We start from the raw sequence: 25,956 nt of genomic DNA on the forward strand, positions 1-25,956 counted from the left end.
GCTACACCACCGATATGCTACAGACTTACAAATATGATTCTTATATGCACTGTTAATATTCAACACCTATATCATAACAGGAATATGGAGTAGGAGCAATGGGGTAACTTTACTAAACAGTGCAAACACAGCAATGTATAATCTTACAACTGTAATAAAATACATAGCAGTACATTGTATGTACACATTTTAATACCCAAGCCAATGTCCAATGGCCACCAGGCATGTGCATGGCATCTCAGAAGAACTGAGCTGCTCACAATGAGGCCATTAAGGCAGCTATGATTTGGTCTAGTACAGTCCGTCTAGTCTTTGGAGAATTGGGAAGCTCAACCTCCATCACTCTGAACTACACTGATTTGCTTATATCATTGCTAACAGGCAGCAAAGTGCTTTGCTCTAGTCTTTTAATGCATTTTTATGTAAAGCGGTGCAGAAACTGCAATTAAAACCACTCTCGGACCCTAGTGCTTTGTCTTTCTATGATCTCTGTGCTCTGTTAATTGAAGACTATGGTCATCAGATGCACCTTGTAGTGACTAGGCACTACAATTCAATCATACAATACATCATGGACTGCCAGCTTGCAGGGTCTTGGCCCTAGTGCAATTTCATGAGTCGTAATTGGAAAGTTTTGTATGTGGAATCATTGATACGAGATGTGATTTTGCACCTTGCTCCTGACAAGTAAGCCTCAGCAAAAGCTTGTTGTCATGTCTGAACTTAGCCTTAAAATTGCTCAATGTTTCAAGATTGCTTCCAAAGATAAACATATTCTCTCCCTCTCTCTCTCTCTCTCTCTCTCTCTCTCTGTCTGTGTGTGTGTGTGTGTGTGTGTGTGTGTGTGTGTGTGTGTGTGTGTGGGTGGGTGGCTGCGCGCATCATCCTCAGCCAGTAGGCATCGCTGGATGTGGAGGGGCATGTGGTCAGAACACTGCTCACCCGGCCATTGTCAGTTTTTCAAGGGCTGCTGCTTCTCAGTTAACTAGCTCCTTGATTGACCTCACAAGGGCTGAGTGCATCCTACTTGCCAAAAGCACTCAGCAGACCTGGAAAATCACCCAACCAAGTGCTAGCCAAGCCCGACAGTGCTCAACTTCAGCGATCTGATGGGAACTAATGTTACCATTACCGCAAGATTGTTGTTTTCATAAATAAAATTCAAGTATCACCAGTAGCTCATTGTTACCACAAGCAGCAGCCAACAGATGATTCCACACCATTATTATCTTTCTCTGTCTCTAAGCCTCACCCAAATTCATGAGTGTCTGGATTGCCAGCATTTCTTGAGAGGCTTAAATACATTAATAATTCTGCTGTCCCCTCAGCATCAAGTGACCTTTTTTCTTTTTTTGTAATGTTAATCAGGCTGGTCAGAAACCCCTGCCTCCACGGCATTGGAATGTGCTTCATCCGAGTTGAAGAAATTCCAGAAGCAGCTGCCAGCACCACACGCCTGACTTTTGGGCCTGTGAGGAGCACGGACATCACAGAGCAGTGTGTCAAAAAGTGGCTCACTAGCTGCTCACTCATAACTTTGCAGAGCAGGTGGCTCCCCTGCCACCATGGATGCTTATGTTGAACCTATGTGGGTAATTTCAGCTGGAAACTGGCACTGCTGTGTCATTCATTAATGAGGAAACCTATCAGCAGTTCAGCTCTTCTTTGCTGTAGAGGACCAGGTGCCATGTAATGTCTTACTGCCACTAGACTATTGCACACCTCAGAGAAATATCAGCGGCAGCTAAGTGCAAAATTATCAAACACGTACTAATGTCCTTAGTTTGTGCTCCCCTACTGCTGCTAACACTTTCTGCTTAGACGTTTTGCCAGTTTTGGTTGCAAAGTAGTGACCAACTCAATTAAGGTGCTGGAAATGGAACACCTCAAGTGTATTTTCAAAGTAAACTGAAGTGCCAAAGAAACTGGGACAGGCATGTGTGTTCAAATATAGATATATGTAAACATATGTGCGTGTGTGCGAGTGTATACCTGTCCTTTTTTCCCCCTAAGGTAAGTCTTTCCGCTCCCGGGATTGGAATGACTCCTTACCCTCTCCCTTAAAACCCACTTCCTTTCGTCTTCCCCTCTCCTTCCCTCTTTCCTTCCCTCTTTCCTGATGAGGCAACAGTTTGTTGCGAAAGCTTGAATTTTGTGTGTATGTTTGTGTGTCTATCGACCTGCCAGCGCTTTTGTTCGGTAAGTCACCTCATCTTTGTTTTTAGATATATGTAAACAGACAGAATACAGCACAGTGGTCGGCAATGCCTATACAGGGTGTTACAAAAAGGAACAGCCAAACTTTCAGGAAACATTCCTCACACACAAATAAAGAAAAGATATTATGTGGACATGTTTCTGGAAGCGCTTAATTTAGTTTCGTCAGTATGTACTGTACTTCCTCGATTCACCGCCAGTTGGCCCAATTGAAGGAAGGTAATGTTAACTTCGGTGCTTGTGTTGACATGTGACTCATTGCTCTACAGTACTAGCATCAAGCACATCAGTAAGTAGCATCAACAGGTTAGTGTTCATCACAAACGTGGTTTTGCAGTTAGTGTAATGTTTACAAATGCGGAGTTGGGAGATGCCCATTTGATGTATGGATTAGCACAGGGCAATAGCCATGGCACGGTACGTTTGTATCGAGACAGATTTCCAGAACGAAGGTGTCCCAACAGGAAGACGTTCAAAGCAATTGATAGGCATCTTAGGGAGCACGGAACATTCCAGCCTATGACTCGCGACTGGGGAAGACCTAGAACGACGAGGACACCTGCAATGGACGAGGCAATTCTTCGTGCAGTTAACGATAACATGTGCCTTTACAAGTACGACACAACATGTGGTTCATGCACGATGGAGCTGCTGTACATTTCAGTCGAAGTGTTCGTACGCTTCTCGACAACAGATTCGGTGACCGATGGATTGGTAGAGGCAGACCAATTCCATGCCTCCACGCTCACCTGACCTCAACCCTCTTGACTTTCATTTATGGGGGCATTTGAAAGCTCTTGTCTACGCAACCCCGGTACCAAATGTAGAGACTCTTCGTGCTTGTATTGTGGACGGTTGTGATACAATACACCATTCTCCAGGGCTGCATCAGCGCATCAGGGATTCCATGCGACGGAGGGTGGATGCATGTATCCTCGCTAACGGAGGACATTTTGAACATTTCCTGTAACAAAGTGTTTGGAGTCACACTGGTGCGTTCTGTTGCTGTGTGTTTCCATTCCATGATTAATGTGATTTGAAGAGAAGTAATAAAATGAACTCTAACATGGAAAGTAAGCGTTTCCGGACACATGTCCACATAACATACTTTCTTTCTTTGTGTGTGAGGAATGTTTCCTGAAAGTTTGGCCATACCTTTTTGTAACACCCTGTATACAACAACAAGTGTCTGGCTCACTGATTAGACCAGTTACTGCTGCTACAATGGCAGGTTATCAAGATTCAAGCGACTTTGAACATGGTGTAATAGTCGGCACATAGCATTTCCAAGGTAGCGATGAAGTGGGGATTTTTCCGTACGACCATTTCACGAGCATACCGTAAATATCAGGATTCCGGAAAAACATCAAATCTCCAATGAGATTGCAGTCAGAAAAAGATCCTGCAAGAATGGGGCCAACGACGATGAAGAGAATCATTCCATGTGACAGAAGTGCAACCCTTCCACAAATTGCTGCAGATTACAATGCTAGGCCACCAACAAGTTTTAGCATGTTAACCATTCAATGAAACATCATTGATATGGGCTTCTGGAGCCAAAGGCCCACTCATGTACCCTTGATGACTGCATGACACAAAGCTTTACACCTCATCTGGGCCCATCAACACCGACATTGGACTGTTAGTGACTGGAAACATGTTGCCTGGTTGGATGAGTCTCGTTTCAAATTGTATTGAGGAGATGGGTGTGTGTGAATATGGAGACAACGCCATGAATCCTTGGACCCTGAATGTCAGTAGTGGACTGTTCAAGCTGGTGGAGGCTCTGTAATGGTGTGGGGCACATGCAGTTGGAGTAGCGGGACTCCTGGTATGTCAAGATATGACTCTGACAGGTGACGTATGTAAGCTTCCTGTCTGATCACCTGCACCCATTCCTGCACCCATTCACATCCAGTGTGCATTCCAAAGGACTTGTGCAAATCCAGCAGGACAGTGCGACACCCCACACGTCCAAAATTGCTACAGAGTGGCTCCAGCAACACTCTTCTGAGTTTAAACACTTCCACTCGCACTCAGACTCCCCAGACATGAACATTATTGAGAACATGTGGGATGCCTTTCAACGTACTGTTCAGAAGAGAACTCCAATCCCTCATACTCTTGAAGATTTACGGACAGCCCTATAGAATTCATGGTGTCAGTTCCCTCCGGCACTACTACAGACATTAGTCGAGTCCATGCCACAGCGTGTTGTAGCACTTCTGCATGCTCGCGGGGGTCCTACACAATATTAGGCAGTTGTACCAGTTTCTTTGGCTCTTCAATGTATTTATTATTCGGATGACTAGTTTCAATGCTACATATGTATCATCTTCAGGTCCTACTATTAATCGAATAAGTACTTACAGTCATTGGTTCATGTATCATAGAAGCCATACAATAACTGGGTCCAGTGACTGCTATTCATCTGGAGCATATATTCCAAACATGATCTCCACTGTGACTAAATATCCATGTGGTCCCAGTGGTGAATACATGTTCAGAACATACACTCCTGATGAATAGTGGTTCTTGGCATCTAGTTGTTGTATGAGTCCTATGGTACAAGAGTCACTGACTGGAAGTACTTATTTGGCTAATAGTAGGGTCTGAAGATGACGTTAATGCAGGGTTGAACCTAGTCATCTGAATAACAAATACTTTGAAAATACAGCTGTAGTGTTCCACTTCCCTTACTTATTTTATCAGCCACTGTCCCACTTCCACAAGAAGGATGGACTCAAATGGTTCAAATAACTCTGAGTACTATGGGACTTAGCATCTGAGGTCATCAGTCCCCTAGAACTTAGAACTACTTAAACCTAACTAACCGAAGGACATCACACACATCCATGCCTGAGACAGGATTCAAACCTGCGACCGTAGCAGTCACGCGGTTGTGGACTGAAGTGCCTAGAACCGCTCGGCCACCACGGCCGGCACAAGGATGGACTTTCACAAGTCAATTCAGAGCTTGATGTGGTGCCTTTTTCTAATACTGACTTTCTGTGGGTTTTGTACAAAGAGATTTTTGAATCATTGATCGGGTGTGCAAGTAATTTTACTACTGACATCTCAATGAAGTCTTCAGCTGCACCAAAATTTGGTAGAGCTTGCCCACTACCAATTGTGGTTGGAGCAGTTGTTCAAGCAGAATTTGCATGGCTTCAGGAGTAAGATGTCATTTCCTGTTGTCAACCAGTCACTGGGTGATACCTATGGTTGTTCTTAAAAAATCTAAAGGGTCTTTAAACATTTGTGGTGACTTCAAGTCCACTGTAAATATCCAGTCCAACACTGACCATTATTCTATGCTTTGCCCAGAGGATTTAACTAAAACTGAATGGTATCTACTATCTTTCAATGATATATCTAAAGGATGTATATCAACAACTGTTGCTCACTGTTACATCATGTCAACTGCTAGTCTTAAATATGCCATTTGACTGGTACAGGTGCAATCCATTACTGTTTGGGGCTGCTAGTACACCTAACATTTGCTGAAAGTATTTAGAACAATCGATATAAGGTACTCCAGTCTGTGCTAATTATGTGGATGATACCATTGGTACAGGGTCGACACACGTGGATGTAGCAGGAACCTCGGTCCTTTTTCAACAGCTCCAGGAAAATGGCTTGCACTGTCAGTTAGAAATGTACAGTGTCTTTATAACCAGTGCCAAATACCTAGGGCACGTTCTTAGTTATAAAGGGTATCACAGCCACAAACAGCTATGTCAACTCAACCACTAATACGTCCCTCCTAACCGCACACAACTGTAGTCATTCCAGGATAAAATCTCATACTATGCCAAGTTTCTTCCCCAAGTAGCAAAAATCATATGCTCCCTAAATCACCTGTCCAAGAAGAGAGAGGGGGAGGGGGGGGGGGTGATCTGTCTACACTGGGCACGCTGTAGACATCCCAGTATGGCATTGTGGCAGTTTTGTTCTGTAAATTGTTGGACGGTTCTGAATGCCAATCACCTTCACCTCCAAACATTGACTGTGGTGTAGCTCAACTATTCATAAATTGAGAATGAGGCTTTACCCATCACTTATGGAAGCAAGAATTTTCACGTTTATTTGTAAGGCGGCATATTACTTACACCTGTTGAAAGATCAGAAAAACTTGATTTCATAGTCAAACTGTCATTCTAAGCTCCCTGAAAGAAATGGAATAGTGTCCGCAGCACTGGGCGTTGTTTTCAAGCAGTTACCACTATGACATCTACTTTTGCCCCACCAATGAAAAGCCCTTTCCTGCCTCCGTCTGGGGCCCGACGTGGAGTTTGATCAGGTTCTGGACAGTTATCTACAACAAATGCTGGATGAATTCCCACTGATGGTGCACAAAGTAACCATGGCATTGTCCTGCAACCTAGTCCTCCAGAAAGTTTAGCCTTGTGTACGGTAAGGGTGGCCAGAGCACATTTCCAGCCAGGCTGACCCGGCCTTTCACAATTATTCTAAGTCACATTGCTGGCACAATGACATGAAGGGCACCTTAACTTTGGTCTCAGAGAACTCAATGCAAGATCATCATTCTGCCTCCACTCCACCCCGTATACTCGAGTTCCTTCAATGTTCGAATTGGGGGATAACGTGTATGAAGACACTGATTGGTCCATGGCACTTCTATTAGCTTGGCTCCGAAGTGACAGCGATGGCCCCACCATAATGACCCTCGGGAGAGTGTCCAAGCAGATTCTGCAGGGCTTTATGGTATGAATGGCTATTATTAAATCCATGTTATTAAATTATTTTTAAATCCATAAAGGTAGCCTTACAAAAGAAATTTAATGTGTTTTTGTATGTGTCATTTAGAAATATTTATGTGCAAACCCACTTGCATACTTTTCTGTTTACATCACAAACATGATTTTATGTCGCAAGCTATTAAACTGTCCATGTAAAAATTTACTCCATCCATGGTGTCATCAAATAAAAAACAAGTCATCAACATACCTGTGATTATTTTTTTAACAAATTTACTTTCAAAGTATAAATAAACATTGTACAGTGCATGTACTGCTATCTGAGGCTGCATAGCCTCTGAAGATATCTTCAGCATTGGAAGATGACACTTTAGGCAGAAAAATATGCCTTGGACTATAGCCTAAGGCCTATAAAACCAAGGACATAAACATATCTAAAAACATAGATGATGTAACTTACCAAACAAAAGCGTTGGTATGTTGACAGAGACACAAACAAACACAAACACACACACAAAATTCAAGCTTTCGCAACCCACGGTTGCTTCATCAGGAAAGAGGAAAGGAGAGGGAAAGACGAAAGGATGTGGGTTTTAAGGGAAAGGGTAAGGAGTCATTCCAATTCCGGGAGCGGAAAGACTTACCTTAGGGGGAAAATAGGACAGGTATAAACTCGCACACACACACATAACGATCCACACATATACAGACACAAGCAGGTCCTTGTGAGTGCCCTGAGGTTTTAAGATCAGTTTGAATCACAGGGATGGGATCTTGATGCCAGATGCTGTATTTAGATGTGTCAGACAGTTGGTATAGACCTTCACTAACATACTCCTTTCGGTCAAGTATTACAGTGGTAGATCCCTTGTGTGCTTGGAGGATACTGAAGGAGTCACCAGCTTTCAGGGAACATAGAGCCTGGAGTTCTACAGAGGACAGGTTAGGGTCATGTTGTAGGGACCTAAGGAGGGGTTGAGAAGCAATGCTGGATGTGAGGAATTTTTGGAAGGCTTGTAAGGGATGATTTTGAGGTAGTGGTGGTGGATCAAGTTGGGATTGTGGTCTGAACTTCAGACGAAGCAAGCTGGAATCTCTTTACTTCCTTTCTTGTTTTGCAATCTGCCTCTTTCATTTCATTTTATTTTATTTTCATTTTTGCCTAATTACCATTAACATGCATGAGTATAATCTGCATTTCCATAAAAGAGAAAGGTTGCCCATCAGTCTTAAGGAATATAGCATCAGGTCTAATTTGTAAGTAGTTTATAATAGAGGGAAACATTCCACGTGGGAAAAATATATCTAAAACAAAGATGATGTGACTTGGCAAACGAAACCGCTGGCAGGTCGATAGACACACAAACAACACAAACATACACACAAAATTCAAGCTTTCGCAACAAACAGTTGCTTCATCAGGAAAGAGGGAAGGAGAGGGAAAGACGAAAGGATGTGGGTTTTAAGGGAGAGGGTAAGGAGTCATTCCACCCCAGGAGCGGAAAGACTTACCTTAGGGGGAAAAAAGGACGGGTATACACTCACACACGCACACACACACACACACACACACACACACACACACACACACACACACACACATATATCCATCCACACATATACAGACACAAGCAGACATATTCAAAGGCAAAGAGTTTGGGCAGATATGTCAGTCGAGGCGGAAGTGCAGAGGCAAAGATGATGTTGAATGACAGGTGAGGTATGAGTGGCGGCAACTTGAAATTAGCGGAGATTGAGGCCTGGTGGATAACGGGAAGAGAGGATATATTGAAGGGCAAGTTCCCATCTCCGGAGTTCGGATAGGCTGGTGTTAGTGTGAAGTATCCAGATAACCCGGACGGTGTAACACTGTGCCAAGATGTGCTGGCCGTGCACCAAGGCATGTTTAGCCACAGGGTGATCCTTATTACCAACAAACACTGTCCGCCTGTGTCCATTCATGCGAATGGACAGTTTGTTGCTGGTCATTCCCACATAGAATGCGTCACAGTGTAGGCAGGTCAGTTGGTAAATCACGTGGGTGCTTTCACACGTGGCTCTGCCTTTGATCGTGTACACCTTCCGGGTTACAGGACTGGAGTAGGTGGTGGTGGGAGGGTGCATGGGACAGGTTTTACACTGGGGGCGGTTACAAGGGTAGGAGCCAGAGGGTAGGAAAGGTGGTTTGGGGATTTCATAGGGATGAACTAAGAGGTTACGAAGGTTAGGTGGACAGCAGAAAGACACTCTTGGTGGAGTGGGGAGGATTTCATGAAGGATGGATCTCATTTCAGGGCAGGATTTGAGGAAGTCGTATCCCTGCTGGAGAGCCACATTCAGAGTCTGATCCAGTTGCGGAAAGTATCCCGTCACAAGTGGGGCACTTTTGTGGTTCTTCTGTGGGAGGTTCTGGGTTTGAGGGGATGAGGAAGTGGCTCTGGTTATTTGCTTCTGTACCAGGTTGGGAGGGTAGTTGCGGGATGCGAAAGCTGTTATCAGTTGTTGGTGTAATGGTTCAGGGATTCCGGACTGGAGCAGATTCGTTTGCCACGAAGACCTAGGCTGTAGGGAAGGGACCGTTTGATGTGGAATGGGTGGCAGCTGTCATAATGGAGGTACTGTTGCTTGTTGGTGGGTGTGATGTGGACGGACGTGTGAAGCTGGCCATTGGAAAGATGGAGGTCAACGTCAAGGAAAGTGGGATGGGATTTGGAGTAGGACCAGGTGAATCTGATGGAACCAAAGGAGTTGAGCTTGGAGAGGAAATTCTGGAGTTCTTCTTCACTGTGAGTCCAGAACATGAAGATCGTCATCAATAAATCTGTACCAAACTTTGGGTTGGCAGACCTGGGTAACCAAGAAGGCTTCCTCAAAGCGACCCACGAATAGGTTGGCGTACGAGGGGGCCATCCTGGTATCCATGGCTGTTCCCTTTAATTGTTGGTATGTCTGGCCTTCAAAAGTGAAGAAGTTGTGGGTCAGGATGAAGCTGGCTAAGGTAATGAGGAAAGAGGTTTTAGGTTGGGTGGCAGGTGATCGGCGTGAAACGAAGTGCTCCATCGCAGTGAGGCCCTGGACGTGCAGAATATTTGTGTATACGGACGTGGCATCAATGGTTACAAGGATGGTTTCCGGGGGTAACAGATTGGGTAAGGATTCCAGGCGTTCGAGAAAGTGGTTGGTGTCTTTGATGAAGGATGGGAGACTGCATGTAATGGGTTGAAGGTTAACCAGCTACAATTGGGCGGCCGGGATGATTGGGTTTGTGAATTTTAGGAAGAAGGTAGAAGGTAGGGGTGCGGGATGTCGGTGGGGTCAGGAGGTTGATGGAGTCAGGTGAAAGGTTTTGTAGGGGGCCGAAGGTTCTGAGGATTCCTTGAAGCTCCGCCTGAACATCAGGAATGGAATTACCTTGGCAAACTTTGTATGTGGTGTTGTCTGAAAGCTGACGAAGTCCCTCAGCCACATACTCACGACGATCAAGTACCACGGTCGTAGAACCCTTGTCCGCCAGAAGAACGACGATGGATCGGTCAGCCATCAGATCACGGATAGCCTAAGCTTCAGTAGTGGTGATGTTGGGAGTAAGATTAAGGTTTTTTAAGAAGGATTGAGAGGCAAGGCTGGAAGTCAGAAATTCCTGGAAGGTTTGGAGAGGGTGATTTTGAGGAAGAGGAGGTGGGTCCCGCTGTGACGGAGGACAGAACGTATCTCTACCTACGTACATCAACACCTTGAACCCATTACATGCAGTCTCCCATCCTTCATCAAAGACACCAACCACTTTCTCGAACGCCTGGAATCCTTACCCAATCTATTACCCCCGGAAACCATCCTTGTAACCATTGATGCCACTTCCTTATACACGAATATTCCGCACGTCCAGGGCCTCGCTGCGATGGAGCACTTCCTTTCACGCCGAACACCTGCCACCCTACCTAAAACCTCTTTCCTCATTACCTTATCCAGCTTCATCCTGACCCACAACTTCTTCACTTTTGAAGGCCAGACATACCAACAATTAAAGGGAACAGCCATGGGTACCACGATGGCCCCCTCGTACACCAACCTATTCATGGGTCGCTTTGAGGAAGCCTTCTTGGTTACCCAGGTCTGCCAACCCAAAGTTTGGTACAGATTTAGTGATGACATCTTCATGATCTGGACTCACAGTGAAGAAGAACTCCAGAATTTCCTCTCCAACCTCAACTCCTTTGGTTCCATCAGATTCACCTGGTCCTACTCCAAATCCCATCCCACTTTCCTTGATGTTGACCTCCATCTGTCCAATGGCCAGCTTCACACGTCCGTCCATATCAAACCCACCAACAAGCAACAGTACCTCCATTATGACAGCTGCCACCCATTCCACATCAAACGGTCCCTTCCCTACAGCCTAGGTCTTCGTGGCAAACGAATCTGCTCCAGTCCGGAATCCCTGAACCATTACACCAACAACCTGATAACAGCTTTCGCATCCCGCAACTACCCTCTCGACCTGGTACAGAAGCAAATAACCAGAGCCACTTCCTCATCCCCTCAAACCCAGAACCACAGAAGTGCCCACTTGTGACAGGATACTTTCCGGAACTGGATCAGACTCTGAATGTGGCTCTCCAGCAGGGATACGACTTCCTCAAATCCTGCCCTGAAATGAGATCCATCCTTCATGAATTCCTCCCCACTCCACCAAGAGTGTCTTTCTGCTGTCCACCTAACCTTCGTAACCTCTTAGTTCATCCCTATGAAATCCCCAAACCACCTTCCCTACCCTCTGGCTCCTACCCTTGTAACCGCCCCCGGTGTAAAACCTGTCCCATGTACCCTCCCACAACCACCTACTCCAGTCCTGTAACCCGGAAGGTGTACACGATCAAAGGCAGAGCCACGTGTGAAAGCACCCACGTGATTTACCAACTAACCTGCCTACACTGTGATGCATTCTATGTGGGAATGACCAGCAACAAACTGTCCATTCGCATGAATGGAAACAGGCGGACAGTGTTTGTTGGTAATGAGGATCACCCTGTGGCTAAACATGCCTTGGTGCACGGCCAGCACATCTTGGCACAGTGTTACACCGTCCGGGTTATCTGGATACTTCACACTAACACCAGCCTATCCGAACTCCGGAGATGGGAACTTGCCCTTCAATATATCCTCTCTTCCCGTTATCCACCAGGCCTCAATCTCCGCTAATTTCAAGTTGCCGCCACTCATACCTCACCTGTCATTCAACATCATCTTTGCCTCTGCACTTCCGCCTCGACTGACATATCTGCCCAAACTCTTTGCCTTTGAATATGTCTGCTTGTGTCTGTATATGTGTGGATGGATATATGTGTGTGTGTGCGAGTGTATACCCGTCCTTTTTTCCCCCTAAGGTAAGTCTTTCCGCTCCCGGGGTGGAATGACTCCTTTCGTCTTTCCCTCTCCTTCCCTCTTTCCTGATGAAGCAACTGTTTGTTGCGAAAGCTTGAATTTTGTGTGTATGTTTGTGTTTATTTGTGTGTCTATCGACCTGCCAGCGCTTTCGTTTGGTAAGTCACATCATCTTTGTTTTTAGATATATTTGTATGTAGTTTTGTGTATGTAATTAATTTCCTAATTTATTTTGACAATTCTCAGTTAATATCTTTGTTATAGGGTGAAATCAGTAATTGTTTTGTGACAGATTTTATTGTTGACTTATAAATAAATATAAATTGTGTGCTAATTATAAACATTTGGAAGAAGAACTACTAGGATTCTTAAAGTATTTATTTGGCCCTATTCCAAACCATATTAGTAAAGCCAGCTCTTAATTAATTCCAAAATAATTACCAGGTTTGTCAAAGGTACTGTTTGTGTAACTAAATCTGTTAATTTCATTATTTAAACCTTTGTAGGAGAAGGAACTGTTAAAAAGAAGAATTTTTTGAGGTATTCAGTTAATTGAATGGGTTATGTTTTAACTGTAATTTCTGTAACTTAAACATCGAACAATGTATAGTTTCAGTGCCCATTACTGTGAGGATATATAAAGGACCAATTTTTGGTCCTGAGTCAGTCAGTCCACGACCGATTTTTAGAGGGGAATTATGTACCGGTTAAAGTAACAACAATGCATCAACTTAACAGCGGAATAAGTGTAACACAAATAGCCCGTGTGTTAAAACAATTAATGACAATATATGTTCAATTTATTTGAGAAATGGTGCCACACGTATTGTATTATTCTGCAAGAACCATGAAGTGTGTGGTTAGGTTTTTACTGCACATAGATGTTCAACAGCTAACTATTGTAGCAGAACACTGATGTTTGCCTGCAACCTATTAATGACGCTTATCAACATTTACCAATAGTGAACTGGCTATATAATTGTGTAATATTAGGGGGCTGTGAACAGTGAAAGTAAAGAACTGTGAAACGCAATTGTGCAACTGTCAGCTACATCATTTACAGTAATCAGTGTTGAACTTCCACCCCGCATTTTACAGCACGTATAACAATATAGTATGTCGATACTGAGGAATATCAATGAAGAAATAAAGCAGGTGAACGGCACAAACTGTTCAAGGCAGGGTTTAATGTCAGGTTTGCTGTTGGTAAGGTTGGTTTGGGTTGTCTGGGGAAGACCAGACAGCGAGGTCATCGGTCTCATCGGATTAGGGAAGGACGGGGAAGGAAGTCGGCCGTGCACTTTCAAAGGAACTATCCCGGCATTTGCCTGGAGCGATTTAGGGAAATCACAGAAAACCTAAATCAGGATGGCCGGACGCAGGATTGAACAGTCGTCCTCCCGAATGCGAGTCCAGTGTGCTAGCCACTGCACCACCTCGCTCGGTTGTTGGTAAGGTTTTGGGATTTGGTTGCAAAGCGATATTTCCAGTTGATATTAAGTCTGAAGGAAAGTAGGTCCTTCACCAAAGGAACATGATCAAATGCAGGCTTAGGGCTGAAAGTGTGACTGTTTGGGGCTGAAAATGAGACCCTTAGGTAATACAGATTATTCAGGAGGGGAGATTGCTTTAGATGAGAGGTTAAGGACACTGTACTGTTATGACTGGTTCTTGTGATTATGGGTTATTCTTGGTCTGGGAGGCAGTGGTGAAGGCTGTGGGATGTTAAGGTGGTTGGCTAAGCTTGGTTTGTAGAAGATGAGTGGTGGTTGATGGTGTGGCTGTTTAGGGAGCTGCAGAATAACAGGAAGGGAAACACCACTGTTCAGGTAGTTTAGCAGAAGGTGGGATAGCTTTTTGAAGTCTGGCATGTTGTTGCAGTTTGAAGTTGGATTGGCAGATGATACAATCCAAGGAAACATTAGGGGCAGATAACTGCAGGATTTCATAGGAGGAGAGAAATCTGGTGCAGTCGAAAATGGCCGAGGAGGCATAGAGGTCACAGATTAGCTGGACAAGTGCAAGAGATTGCTGTGTTTGAAACTGTAAAATAGGCTGGTGTGGAGTAGGATTACATCCAGAAACAGGGACATTCGATGTTAGGCCTTTTGGAGTAACTTCAAGGGACATGCAAGTTTCAAGAAACAAAATGTGGGACCTTAGTTTTGATAGTGCAAAAGCATGTTTTCAAAAAGAAAAGATGTAATATGAGATAGGATTCATCATGGCAAAAGAGGATAGTCTGGAGAGTTAGACATTGTGGGAGTGGCAAAAACACAACATGGAAAAATGGAACAGAAGCACGGAAAAAATTCGATAAAATCAGAAAAATTCATGCAAAAATCATTAATAAGAGGTAATGAGTGAGCAATCTACATGATATGAAAAAAATGATTGGAAAAGAAAAAACGAAAAAAATCAATTTGGCAAGTCATGGGAACAGACAAAAACTTAAAAACTGGGTAAGCAGAAGGCGAAAGTCATAGGAGAAAGTGTAAAACACTTAGTTTTGCAATGAAAGTGACATAAGGGATGGCATTAAAAGTCAATCATAGTGGTTTGCCGATAAACCAAAAATTACGTGTGAACAAGATAAGTGGAGGGTGGGAAAGAAAACAGCTGTCAAATTCGCAAATAAATAGGTGAAATACGATCAGGAGAAGGCCATATAGTGTAATGAACTATAAATTGACATATGCAAATTCGTAAATACCAATGGAATTGTTATATGCAAATAAAAAAGAACCCTTCTAAGTGCACAGAAATCAATACTAGAAAAGATGTAGGAGCAAAGTGCTGATTAATAAATAAACAAATGGATTAAAACATAAGGTGGAAAACAGATGACAGATTGAACAAGACAGACAACAACAAAAACTGAGAAGAGGGTAACATAAGAAGGAATGAAGGCCACATGGGCTAATATACCAATGAAAACAATCAATTTCTGAAAAAATAATATAATTCGATTGATAAAAAAATCTACTCACCAAGTGGCAGCAGAACACACACATAAAAGAAGCTTGTAAATAGGCAAGCTTTCAGAGCCAGTGGCTCCTTCTTCAGGTAGAAGGATTGAAGGTGAAGGAAAAGGACTGGAGTGGTTAGGAAGAGAGGTTAGATTTCAGGAAAGTCGCCCAGAACCAGGGTCAGGGGAGACTTACCACACAGTATGAGAAGGAAAGACTGATTGTTGGAGACTGCATCAGATAAGATTTGAAAGCCTGAAAGCTTAAAGACGGAAGGCAGAGTAATATGTAAGACAGAAATTACTGCTTAAACATCATGCATGAGTTGATAAGAGTGGAAAGCTAAGTACATTGTACGTAACAGATGTGGGAGGAGGGGTGGTGAAAAAAGACAGGTAAGACAATGAACGATGTAAAAATCTAAAAGGGAATTAAAATGTAGTGAAGGAAAGAGTAGTTCCTGTGAAGAAATGGTGAGACGGAAGAAATTAATGTAAATTAAGGCCAGGTGGGTATCAAGAACCAAGGACAAGAATACTGCAGATATTGGAAGGGCTATTCTAAGTGCGGTGGGCAAAATTTCAGGCAGAATGGATCCGATTTCAGGACATGATTTTAGAGACTCATGGCCATGTTAAAGTAGCTGATTAATACATCCCAGACCACGATAATATGAGTCACCAGTGATGTGACTGAAAGTTATTTTTTGGAGGGATCAGCAGAATCAGGATTGGATATCATAGCTTGGGAAATATGCTTCTGAACTAGGCTGGTGGGGTAACTGCGTGCAGTGGAAGCTCAAGTGAGAATGGTGGTGTATTGCTGTAAAGAGTCTGCATCCAAACAAATATGTTTGCCTCAGATGCCACAGCTGTATGGGAGGGAACGTTTCACATGAAAAGGATGGCAAGTGTCAAAATATAAGTACTATTGTTGGTTGGTAGGTTTAACATGGACGGAAGTGTGTAGCTTGCCTTTGATGAGGGTAAGATCAATATCAAGGAAAGCGGCATGGGATTCGGAACAGTACCATGTGAAATTTAACTGGGAGAAAGTAGTCAGAGATTCCAGGAATTTTAACATGTCAGCCTCACCATGAGTCCACATGGTAAAGATGTCATCAATTTATCTAAACCAAACCAAGGGCTGAAGACTTATGGATCCCAGGAAAGCCCCCTCCAAGCATCGGCGTACGAAGGAGCCATCCTGGTTCCCATGGCCATACAAAACTTTACAGTTATGAAACACTAAATTGCACTTGCAAGTAAGACCCTGAAAGTCAGCAATCCATGCTGCATAAGACTGTTCATGGTGTTTACGACACTTATTGAGCTATAGTCTAGTGGTAACTATGTCCATTTGATGACTGGTCTTCAGTTAACAGAGCACACAGATCACTGAAAGACAAAACATTAGAATCAAAGAGTGGCTGCAATTTCTGCACCACTTTGTACAAACAGGTGCGAGAACACAAGAGCAAATGACAACTGTTGCTCCCAAAGATCCAGAAACTGGGGTCCATAACACTGGCACTATGTGCAAACATTGGTTGGTTGGTTTGCAGTATAAAGGGACCAAACTAAAGGGTCATCAGTCATCAGTCCCTTTTTTCCTCATGCAAACAAGGTTCAAGTTAAAACAATTCCCAAAAGAAATTGGGGAAATGAAAAGGGCGGAAAACTAACGGAGAACCACACGGAAAGAAAAAAAGAAAGCTAAATAAAAGGGGAAAACATACACTAAAAGGAAAAGTAGTGTAAAGTATTAAAATAATATAGCAGATGGCTGAGGCTGGCTGATCACGAGAATAAAAAGAAAAAGGATGGGCCAGCCACTCTGCAACACACTAAAATCTCTAGTCTAAAAGAGGAGGCAAGATGAACATACATAATCGCCAAAAGCACAATATGCTAAGTATTTGTCACCACCTTTCTATTTGCTCCCAATACGAAAGCATTACCAGTAAACAAAATCATATTCAAGAGCAGAACACTGAATGAAAGCTAATAATGAGAACAAGGTACAATGAAGGGTCAAAATCTAATAAGCAGAATGGCATGACTGAAAAAACTCATGCAATAGACTGTACAAGACAGAATCATGGCTGGCTGCCTGTCTGGCCTTGCTGCCGTGACTGGATCAGCCTTGCGCTTGCCCCCGGTGGTGACTATCCACCGCATGCTGTAGCGCCTCTGAGTCACAATCGATATCAGCTGCTGGCAGTTACATTAAAGGTGGCAACTGTGCATTGCAGGCAGGCTGTTTGCTTGCACATGAATTAGCATTTAGCAACTACATACTGTTTAGTTCACACCAGTATCTGTAAAATTTACAAGGTCTTATCGTTGCCTGTCATCTGTATCTCTATCTCAATCAACAGTTTACCTCCATGGAAAAAAAAGTGTTTCTGGATTTTATTGAATTAAAGGCTTCTGGAATCTTCCTGAACATTGTGATATAAAATGTGTTTCGTAAACCAATTGTATGAGACAAATCAGTTGCTGCGTATAAGGTTTTAATATAAAAGCTGAAATTTTTTCACGCCTGACATGAGTAGTGAGGGTGTAGTGCAGGAAATAAACAACCTTGGATCTGCTGCATGGAAATAAAGGAACAACACAGCTGCAACTTGAAAGAATGGTGGGGATAAACTTCATGTAGCTACACACTTTCATTTCAGGTCATTGTACATATTTTGACTTGGATGGATAACTTCACAGATAAACCAAAAGCATTTAGGCTGTTTAAATGATGATGCACAAATTTTTGCTTTTTTTCAAGTGTAAGAGCCATGAGTTCCAATACTCAGAAATGGTAATTTTTTAGTATGCACTGCACAAAGAAGACTGTGTGAAATTGTGTGCTTTGTTCCAATACTTCCACATCATGAATAATTTCCAGTTTCTGCTGAATCTCCAGCATTCTCCTTACACAAAACTTTCAAAATGAAGAATATGAAAGAGTGCAGAAATTTTGAGACTTAAAAAATCTTTGACAATAATTATAATAGTCTGGATTGCAAGGCACATTTATTGAAAGATAACTGGTTTTGCTCACCACATGATCATCCTCAGACCTACAGTCATGTTGATGGACAATAGCTGTGTATGAAGTGTATAAAGCAGGAACTGCTGAATGATGATAGTCAACTGCAGTTTTCCATCAACACGTCTGTAGGTCTGAAAATGATCATGTGACGATCGAAACCAGTCACTTGGGATCTAGACTGTTATAATTATTTTCAAAAATTGTATTTGATTAACTGATACCTCCAGTAATGTTTTCGATAATAACTGAGAATTAAAAGTCTGAACTTCTTGCAAGACACTGGATTTTCAAATCAATAACCCTTTTTCCACCACCCTCCTGGAAATTAATTGTAATAATTGACCTGGCTCTTTTGATTAACTCTATTAGTAAGACTTTACAGGGTTCGCTTAGGCTGAACATAATGTTGCACATTATAGCTACGAAAAAAAGAACAATTTTACATTAAGGTCACAATGAACGAGGATTCTCTGATCTGTTCCTTTAAACAGATTGTTAATCTAGCAAATGAGGTGCTACGTATATGAAAAAGAAATGTATTATTTATGTTATAGTTTATTTAGTTTTATAAATATAGAAATTAGATTGGTTCACTCATTCATAGGGCTGGCAGGTGAAAAGGTGCAGAAATTTTGGGACTTAAAAACCTGAAATATGTGCAAATGTATCATATGAAAATTTCTGCTCCCTTGATGACATATGAATGAGTAAACCTGTCAAGTTACAGTGTTATAATGGTATTAAGTCATGTTACATGATGTTATTCAGAAAACTAGTGTTCCACTTATGTATTTTACATATTTGTCTGTTTTGTTTGATTCACTTCCTGTTTGAGGTATTGGTTGGGCGACGAATGGCAATGGGGGACAGCAGCCAATGTTGTGACATCAGAGCAAGAGCAGAGAGACCTCGGCACCAATTGCAGCTAGAAGGAATAAGCCAGACGAAAGATTCCATGGACCCAATACAAATAATGCACACAAACGGAATAACAAAGTTGGATGTATATTTTTAGGCAGTCTCTTGTCAGAATTCTCTTGACAGATCTCTCATGATAACATTTCACGAGACATCTTACGTTGTGCATCCAAGTCTGAAAATAAAGTAATTCATCAACAACTACAGTCTACAGATTTACATAGAATCAGTAAAGAACTGTTTTGTGTGGTGTACTATGGCTCGAAAACTGTACAACAGAACTGCATGATCAATATAGTCACAGTTCAACACAGTGTCACTAATATAAATTCAACAGGTCCACAAAAAACGCAATGCAATGAATTTGTGCACTTGAGCCTAATGGCAACATTATCTTTGATGGCACATCGTATGAACACACAGAAATAGCACTTGTATGAAATTACTGACAAACAACTACAACCTACCTAAGAATCGACTGTGAATTACGGAAATTTTCTCTGCCGGCCGATGTGGCCGAGCAGTTCTAGGCGCTTCAGCCTGGAACCGCGCGACTGCTATGGTCACAGGTTCGAATCCTGCCTCGGGCATGAATGTGTGTGATGCCCTTAGGTTAGTTCGGTTTAAGTAGTCCTTTGTTCTAGGGGATTGATGACCTCAGATGATAGGTCCCATAGTGCTCAGAGCCATAATTTTTTTATTTTTTTATTTTTTTTATTATTATTATTTTCTCTGTCAGCAATTTACTGCAATTTGTTCAAAAATAAAATGAATAGTCACCAACTATCAAGCATGTTAGGAATTTCATAAGAGCTGGATTTCAGTTTGCAAAATGTTTAATATTTATTCTTTGTGGGCAGTCATTTTCTTAAAATGCGGTTAGTAAAAAGCAAATTTCAGTAACAGTGTTGTTATGACAATTTCACTGCGACTGAAGGAAATATTTATTAAAAGTGGAAATTCCTTAAAAGTAGGTTCATTAATATGGGATTTTACTTTATTACTTTTGTGATTTTACAGGTAACATTGTTTTGCTCATACAGTGGCAACCAAGCCAAATGAAGTGGTACCTTTAATAGTATTTGGGATGATGGTTTTAATCACAATGTTTCTCAAGTGATGTCCTATATTAAATTTTAAGCCTTTACTTAGTAAATTATTCATTTGGGAGTGAATCTAATATTTAAAGACTCATATATTCTGATATTAAAAAAATAATCTAACATTCAAAGCAAAAGATAGTATGATTGCAGCGTGAAACATTTTAAAATTTTGTTAAATATTTATCATATGCTGATAGTATTTTTTACCTTCAGTTTCTGTGAATTGAGGATTTCTTGCTTAATCTCCTTTAGACGAGCTTCTCTAACTGCAATTCTTGTGACTGCACGCCAGGCATCTTTGGCACGATATCTGAATCCTTCTACCTGCTCTAGTTTGAACTGGTATGCTCTGTGATAAAAAAAAAAATTAAAAAAAATGTTTATGACACTATGGGAGACAATCATGTGCATCACTATATTGACAAACTGCCTATTGGTTTCTGTCTCGGGTTCTTCGGCCGACGTTCATCTAATGATTTTTCTGACATTTCGCCAGCATGAGTGGCTGACATTATCAAAGCTTCACCCTCCATTGCCGGTGGTGAAGTTTTGACAATGCCAGCCACTCGTGCTGGCGAAACGTCAGAAAAATCATTAGATGAACGTCGGCCGAAGAACCCGAGACAGAAGCCAATAGGCAGTTTGTCAACAAGTGGACACGAAAGCCTCAACAATTTTGCATCACTATATTATTATACAAAGTTATCAACCAATTTATTAGTCAAAGATTCCTTATACATTTCATGATTACAAATCAAAGGAGTAATTTAACTGGCAAAAATGTTTAAGAAAAGCTGATACTTCTTATGAACTCTGCCAAAAACACAACAGTTAGATCAATTTACCTTCAACACAACACAATTAGTGAAGAATATACATAAAAGACAGCCCCCTCTGAGTAGGAAGTGCCCAACAGAAATGAAGCCCATTTACTGTAAAACAAACACACCGACTTTTAACTGCAGAGAGCTAAGAAATGATACCACTTTCTTTTCACGTGTCAACTGTGTTTGTTATAAACTGTTTCTGTTGCCAAATGAGTGACTTGATATTTATGTAGTTACGGAGTAAAATGCTTCTTTGCAAAGCTCTCCCCCCACAACTTACTTCAATATATTATTATTGTCTCCACAGCTTTTTTGAAGAAATTGTTCAACTTCTTGCATCAGTGGTCTTTCCTTAATACTCACAAAAGATAAAGCTGTGCCCTGCAAAGTAAAAGCAAACATATTAAATACACTAACATAAAATTCACACAGAGCACAAAAAGTAAATGACTTGGTTAAAAATGTGTAACACTTATTTCAAATTGTGTAAACTATAAAAATGCAACTATAAACTGGTAGATCTGAGATGACATTAACAGAACATCTGACACTGAGAAATGATGATAAATTTAACACTGTTGAGTTGATCTGTTCTTGTGTTACATTGTCACAAGGACCAAGCCAGACAGGGATTTGAACTCTGATTCTCCCACATATGAATCCAACATACTAACCCCTGCATCGTCACCCCATTTTCCATGTTTTGACTTGCAGGCAAGAACTGCTCAAGAGGGGGAGGGGGTGTTTGGGGAGTTTATGAGATGAAGGACAAACACGAATAAAGCCTATGTTAAGGGACACCTGCAACTGCCTCTAATACCATCACAGTACAAATACAATACCACATGCAGGCACAGATGTTACAACTTAAGCAGTTTGTAGAATAATTAACAGTATGAAATTTTGGTGCAAGCATCTATATAACAAACATTGTGCATTTCTTGCATATTACATCATAGATGTAGGGTAACTGAAAAGAGGGAATAAAATCGATAAACACCCTTCAGTAATATTACATAAAATACAACTTGGCTTCAACTCAGTTATATAAAAATGTGCTTCATTTTCGAGTTTTTGTGAAACGTGGAATCTTGTAGTCACGTAGAATATTAAAAATATATCTTTTATATCATCTGATGCAGGAAAACAAACATTCAGAAAGAAACAGTGAAAGAGAAAAGACACATCACTACACAGGCATTTATTTGGGAAATACAAGTAACTTCTGTCAACTGTTGTTTATTTATATTAGAACAGTGTACTTACTTACTAAATCACTCGATAAAAAGTGATATTTTTGAGGCCATTCCTTTCACATTTATAACACAAGTAAAATGCAATTATTATCAAATATTTCCAAATGCTGTTAAAAAGTGCCCCTTTACACACACAAAATGTCAGTGTTTATCTGTTTGCAATACTCAGTGCCGAAAACAGGTGCTTAATATTATTTACTGTACCAACTTAATAAAAAATTAAGAAACAATGTGATACATAACCCAATTTATAGAACAGTAGATTACAATCATTTCACAGGTTCCTACTTTATTTGCATGTTTTAAATTTATTTATTTCCATGTCTATTTAACCAAGTTTTCTTCCACAAAATCATGCTCCAAATGGTCTTGTTATCTACTTTAAAATGGTCTAGTGTGGAATGTTCATCCTGTAGATGGCACTGCAGTTAGTGGCCCAGACACTGAGTCTCACCATTCTCACACACAACATCTTTAGCCTCACCACACCTGCACAGAACATCTACTTTGCCCAGAAGGCCAAACTTCTGCAAGCTGATCTTATGGCAATACACTCACACACTCATTCTGGTCAAAGTTTGCAATGCAGGTTAGAGGACCTTACTGCCAGAGGCCAACTCTTTGCTTGGGAAGATGTTAGAGTTCTCCAGGTCTGTTCTCTCTTCTGCCAGTGCTTCTGATACGCACCCATGAGAACCTGTGTTCTTTGCATGAAGGGATTATTGGGCCATATGGGTCTCCTGATGGTGGTGCTCTATGCATTCGGTGATATGAGTTCATTTCCAGCTTTGCCCTCTCCACATGTGATTCAAAGTCCCGGCACATGTGAGTGCATGCAATGCTGACGAATCATAGATCTTTTACACATGTCAAATTCGACATCCTGTTGCAATTAGTACGGACTCCTTCCTTCACTGTGATGTCCACATTCTTCATACAAGCAGAGGTGCTCTGGATTAACACCTTGGGTCTGCTCATCATTGACCTAATAATGTTGTTCTTGACAAAGAAACTGGCTCTGGAGTCGAGGCAATGTTCTAAACTTCAGGAAGTGATCCAGGGTCATGCCTACATATTTAGGCTGTGAACAGTGCTGGAGTCACCCATCTCACCTTGTCACATTGGGTTCTCATGATGATTAGCAAGATGAAAAGTGCCAACCTGCGTCTAGCCGGGGTTTCACTTCAGATGGTTAGCATCATAACAGACAGAGCATGTTCAACGTTAGTCTGTCAGTTTCTTATCTCTTCTACCGATGAGAAGCTCTAACGTGGAGCTGCCACTGCAGCATATATGAATTACTTGATGTCATTTGGTATTGGTTGGTCATTTGTGTACATGCCGTACAGTACTGGCACCAAGATGCTTCCTCGTAGTGTGCCTTTCGCCTCTATCCTCCACCTACTGTTCTTTCCCCATAAAAGTTGACATAAAATGTCCTGCAATGGAGAACGGCACCAACAGAGGATGCCATACAGCAGTCTCTCATCAGATCGTATAATTTAATCAGTGACTTTTGGTGAGTGACAGTGTCGTATACAACTGGTAGGTCAATGAAGACCACTCCAGTAACCTTCTTTTGTTCAAGCCCATCCTCCCTGTATTGCTTCACATTTATTAGCTGGCCATTAAATCATTTTCCTAGAGTGGAAGCACACTCACTGGTATATGAATTTCTCTAATATGATGTTTTTGATGTGAAGCAATGTCAGACAAGATATCTCAGAGCTGTGAAACAGGTCAGAAACTTTTTCCATCATTTGACTGTTCCCCCAGTTTCGATGATGAGACCACTTTGGCCTTCCTCCATGTATTCAGGATATTTAAGTCTGTAACACAGGTTTTCATCACAAACAAGAGTCATTCATGCAGTCCAAAACTGTCAATTTGTTCTACACACAGTTCATCAATGCCAGCTGCTCTGGTGGCTCTTATGTCACAGATCACAAACTCTGCCTCAGACATGACAAATGTTTTCATGAGAAAATGGTTTTCAGCCCACAGAGACCATGCTTGGCACTCCTGAGCTGTCGTACTGTTGGTTCTGTCTTTCAGCACTTGGTTTGCAGCTTAAGTGTTGAAACTGTCCATCACGCATTTACACAAAATACAATGTCAGGTCTTTTATACAGAAGAATCAAATAAGGGAGATCTCATTTTTAACACTTTCATTATTTTCAGAGCCTCAGAGCTCCGAAACTCTCTCACATTGCTAAGAAAGGTTTATTTAAAGCACCGAGCTCATGACTATGGCCAATGGGATTAAGTCTCGGCACAGCACCAGCTTTGAACATCACTTTGATTACCTTCCACGTGCGTCAGATCTACATACCATATACCATCCTACTAGGACCGAATAGTAATTAAGCCTGGGACCTATGGATTTGCAGTCTGACATTTACTCTCTCAGCTGCTGACCTATACTGAAGACATCAAGAAAGAAGCATTTATTATTGTGGATAGGAATCGCAAGCACAGTTAAATTAAGGCCAGATATAATTAGACAATCTCTCTTACAAACTGTCCAAAGTCATTCCTCTGTCACCAGATTAAAATTTAACTGAGCAGAAAAGACAAAATCTGAACTCATCTACAAGAACCTTCCCCAAACAAGTTTACCAAGAATTTCCACATTAATAGACAAGGAAATCTATACTTTCAAAGCTGACTTCAGGCTAAATTTTTCAGGAATTGTAATGTTTTTTTTTTTTTTCTTTTTTTGTTTGTGTGTTTTCCTACTTCTAGTAATACTGTCATCTACACAAAAGTGAAAAGGAAAATCAAAACAAATGTGTCAGCATTTCTAGTTGCTGTAAGGGATGGCAGCATGCCTTACATGTAAATACAGGCAAAGTTATGCACAAAATCATGAACAGAAAGAACTCCATTGGAGCCTGAATCAAAATAAATATCTGAAAGTTCATGACAGTGACCAAATAATAAAATTCTACTGACACCATTGCACAACAGAAATTTGATGAAACCCTAATTTACAAATCATACCAACTACAACAAATACCAGAGTGTTTCATCAAAACATTAATGTTTCTGAAAAATCGCTGAAAAGCCTTTACATTAAAAAAAAAAATGTGGATGAGAAATGTCTTGGCAGGTTAAAGAAAAACAGTGAGTATTAACTAAAGTATTTTATCTCCAATTTTTAAATCACAATATGATTTTGTTCTGAATATTGCACCTCATCAATTAATTCATGTATAGAAGCACGCAAGCAATTATGTCATGCATTACATATCAATGATGTAGTAACTCAAAATCTTTTTTTATAAACATTAAAATCAAAACCACATTATAATAATATTGTACCTGATTTGTTCCTCGAGCAGTGCGACCAGCTCTATGGATATATGAGTTTACATCAAGAGGGAAGTCAAAGTTAATAACATTGGAAACATACTGGAAGTCTATTCCTCTTGAAACACCTGACTCTTTATCTTTCTTCCTTTTGCTGAAATTATAAAATATAAAATTATGTGCATACATTCAAGTATAATGCC

The 25,956-nt window shown here is 41.4% G+C and overlaps 1 protein-coding gene across 4 annotated transcripts in view; it reads right to left on the reverse strand.

Annotated features, from left to right (window-relative positions):
* LOC124803155 (probable ATP-dependent RNA helicase DDX56) overlaps positions 1-25,956 on the reverse strand; it is a 107,466-nt gene that overhangs the window by 36,515 nt on the left and 44,995 nt on the right. For all 4 annotated transcript variants that reach the window (XM_047264346.1, XM_047264359.1, XM_047264339.1 and 1 more), the window contains 3 exons: positions 25,766-25,907; positions 21,466-21,566; positions 20,566-20,707 (listed from right to left, as the gene is read on the reverse strand). In XM_047264346.1, coding sequence (XP_047120302.1) covers positions 20,566-20,707; positions 21,466-21,566; positions 25,766-25,907 — 385 coding nt within the window. The remainder of the gene's footprint in view (positions 1-20,565; positions 20,708-21,465; positions 21,567-25,765; positions 25,908-25,956) is intronic.

The sequence above is a fragment of the Schistocerca piceifrons genome, chromosome 1 (assembly GCF_021461385.2).
Source record: "Schistocerca piceifrons isolate TAMUIC-IGC-003096 chromosome 1, iqSchPice1.1, whole genome shotgun sequence".
Lineage (NCBI taxonomy): Eukaryota > Metazoa > Arthropoda > Insecta > Orthoptera > Acrididae > Schistocerca > Schistocerca piceifrons.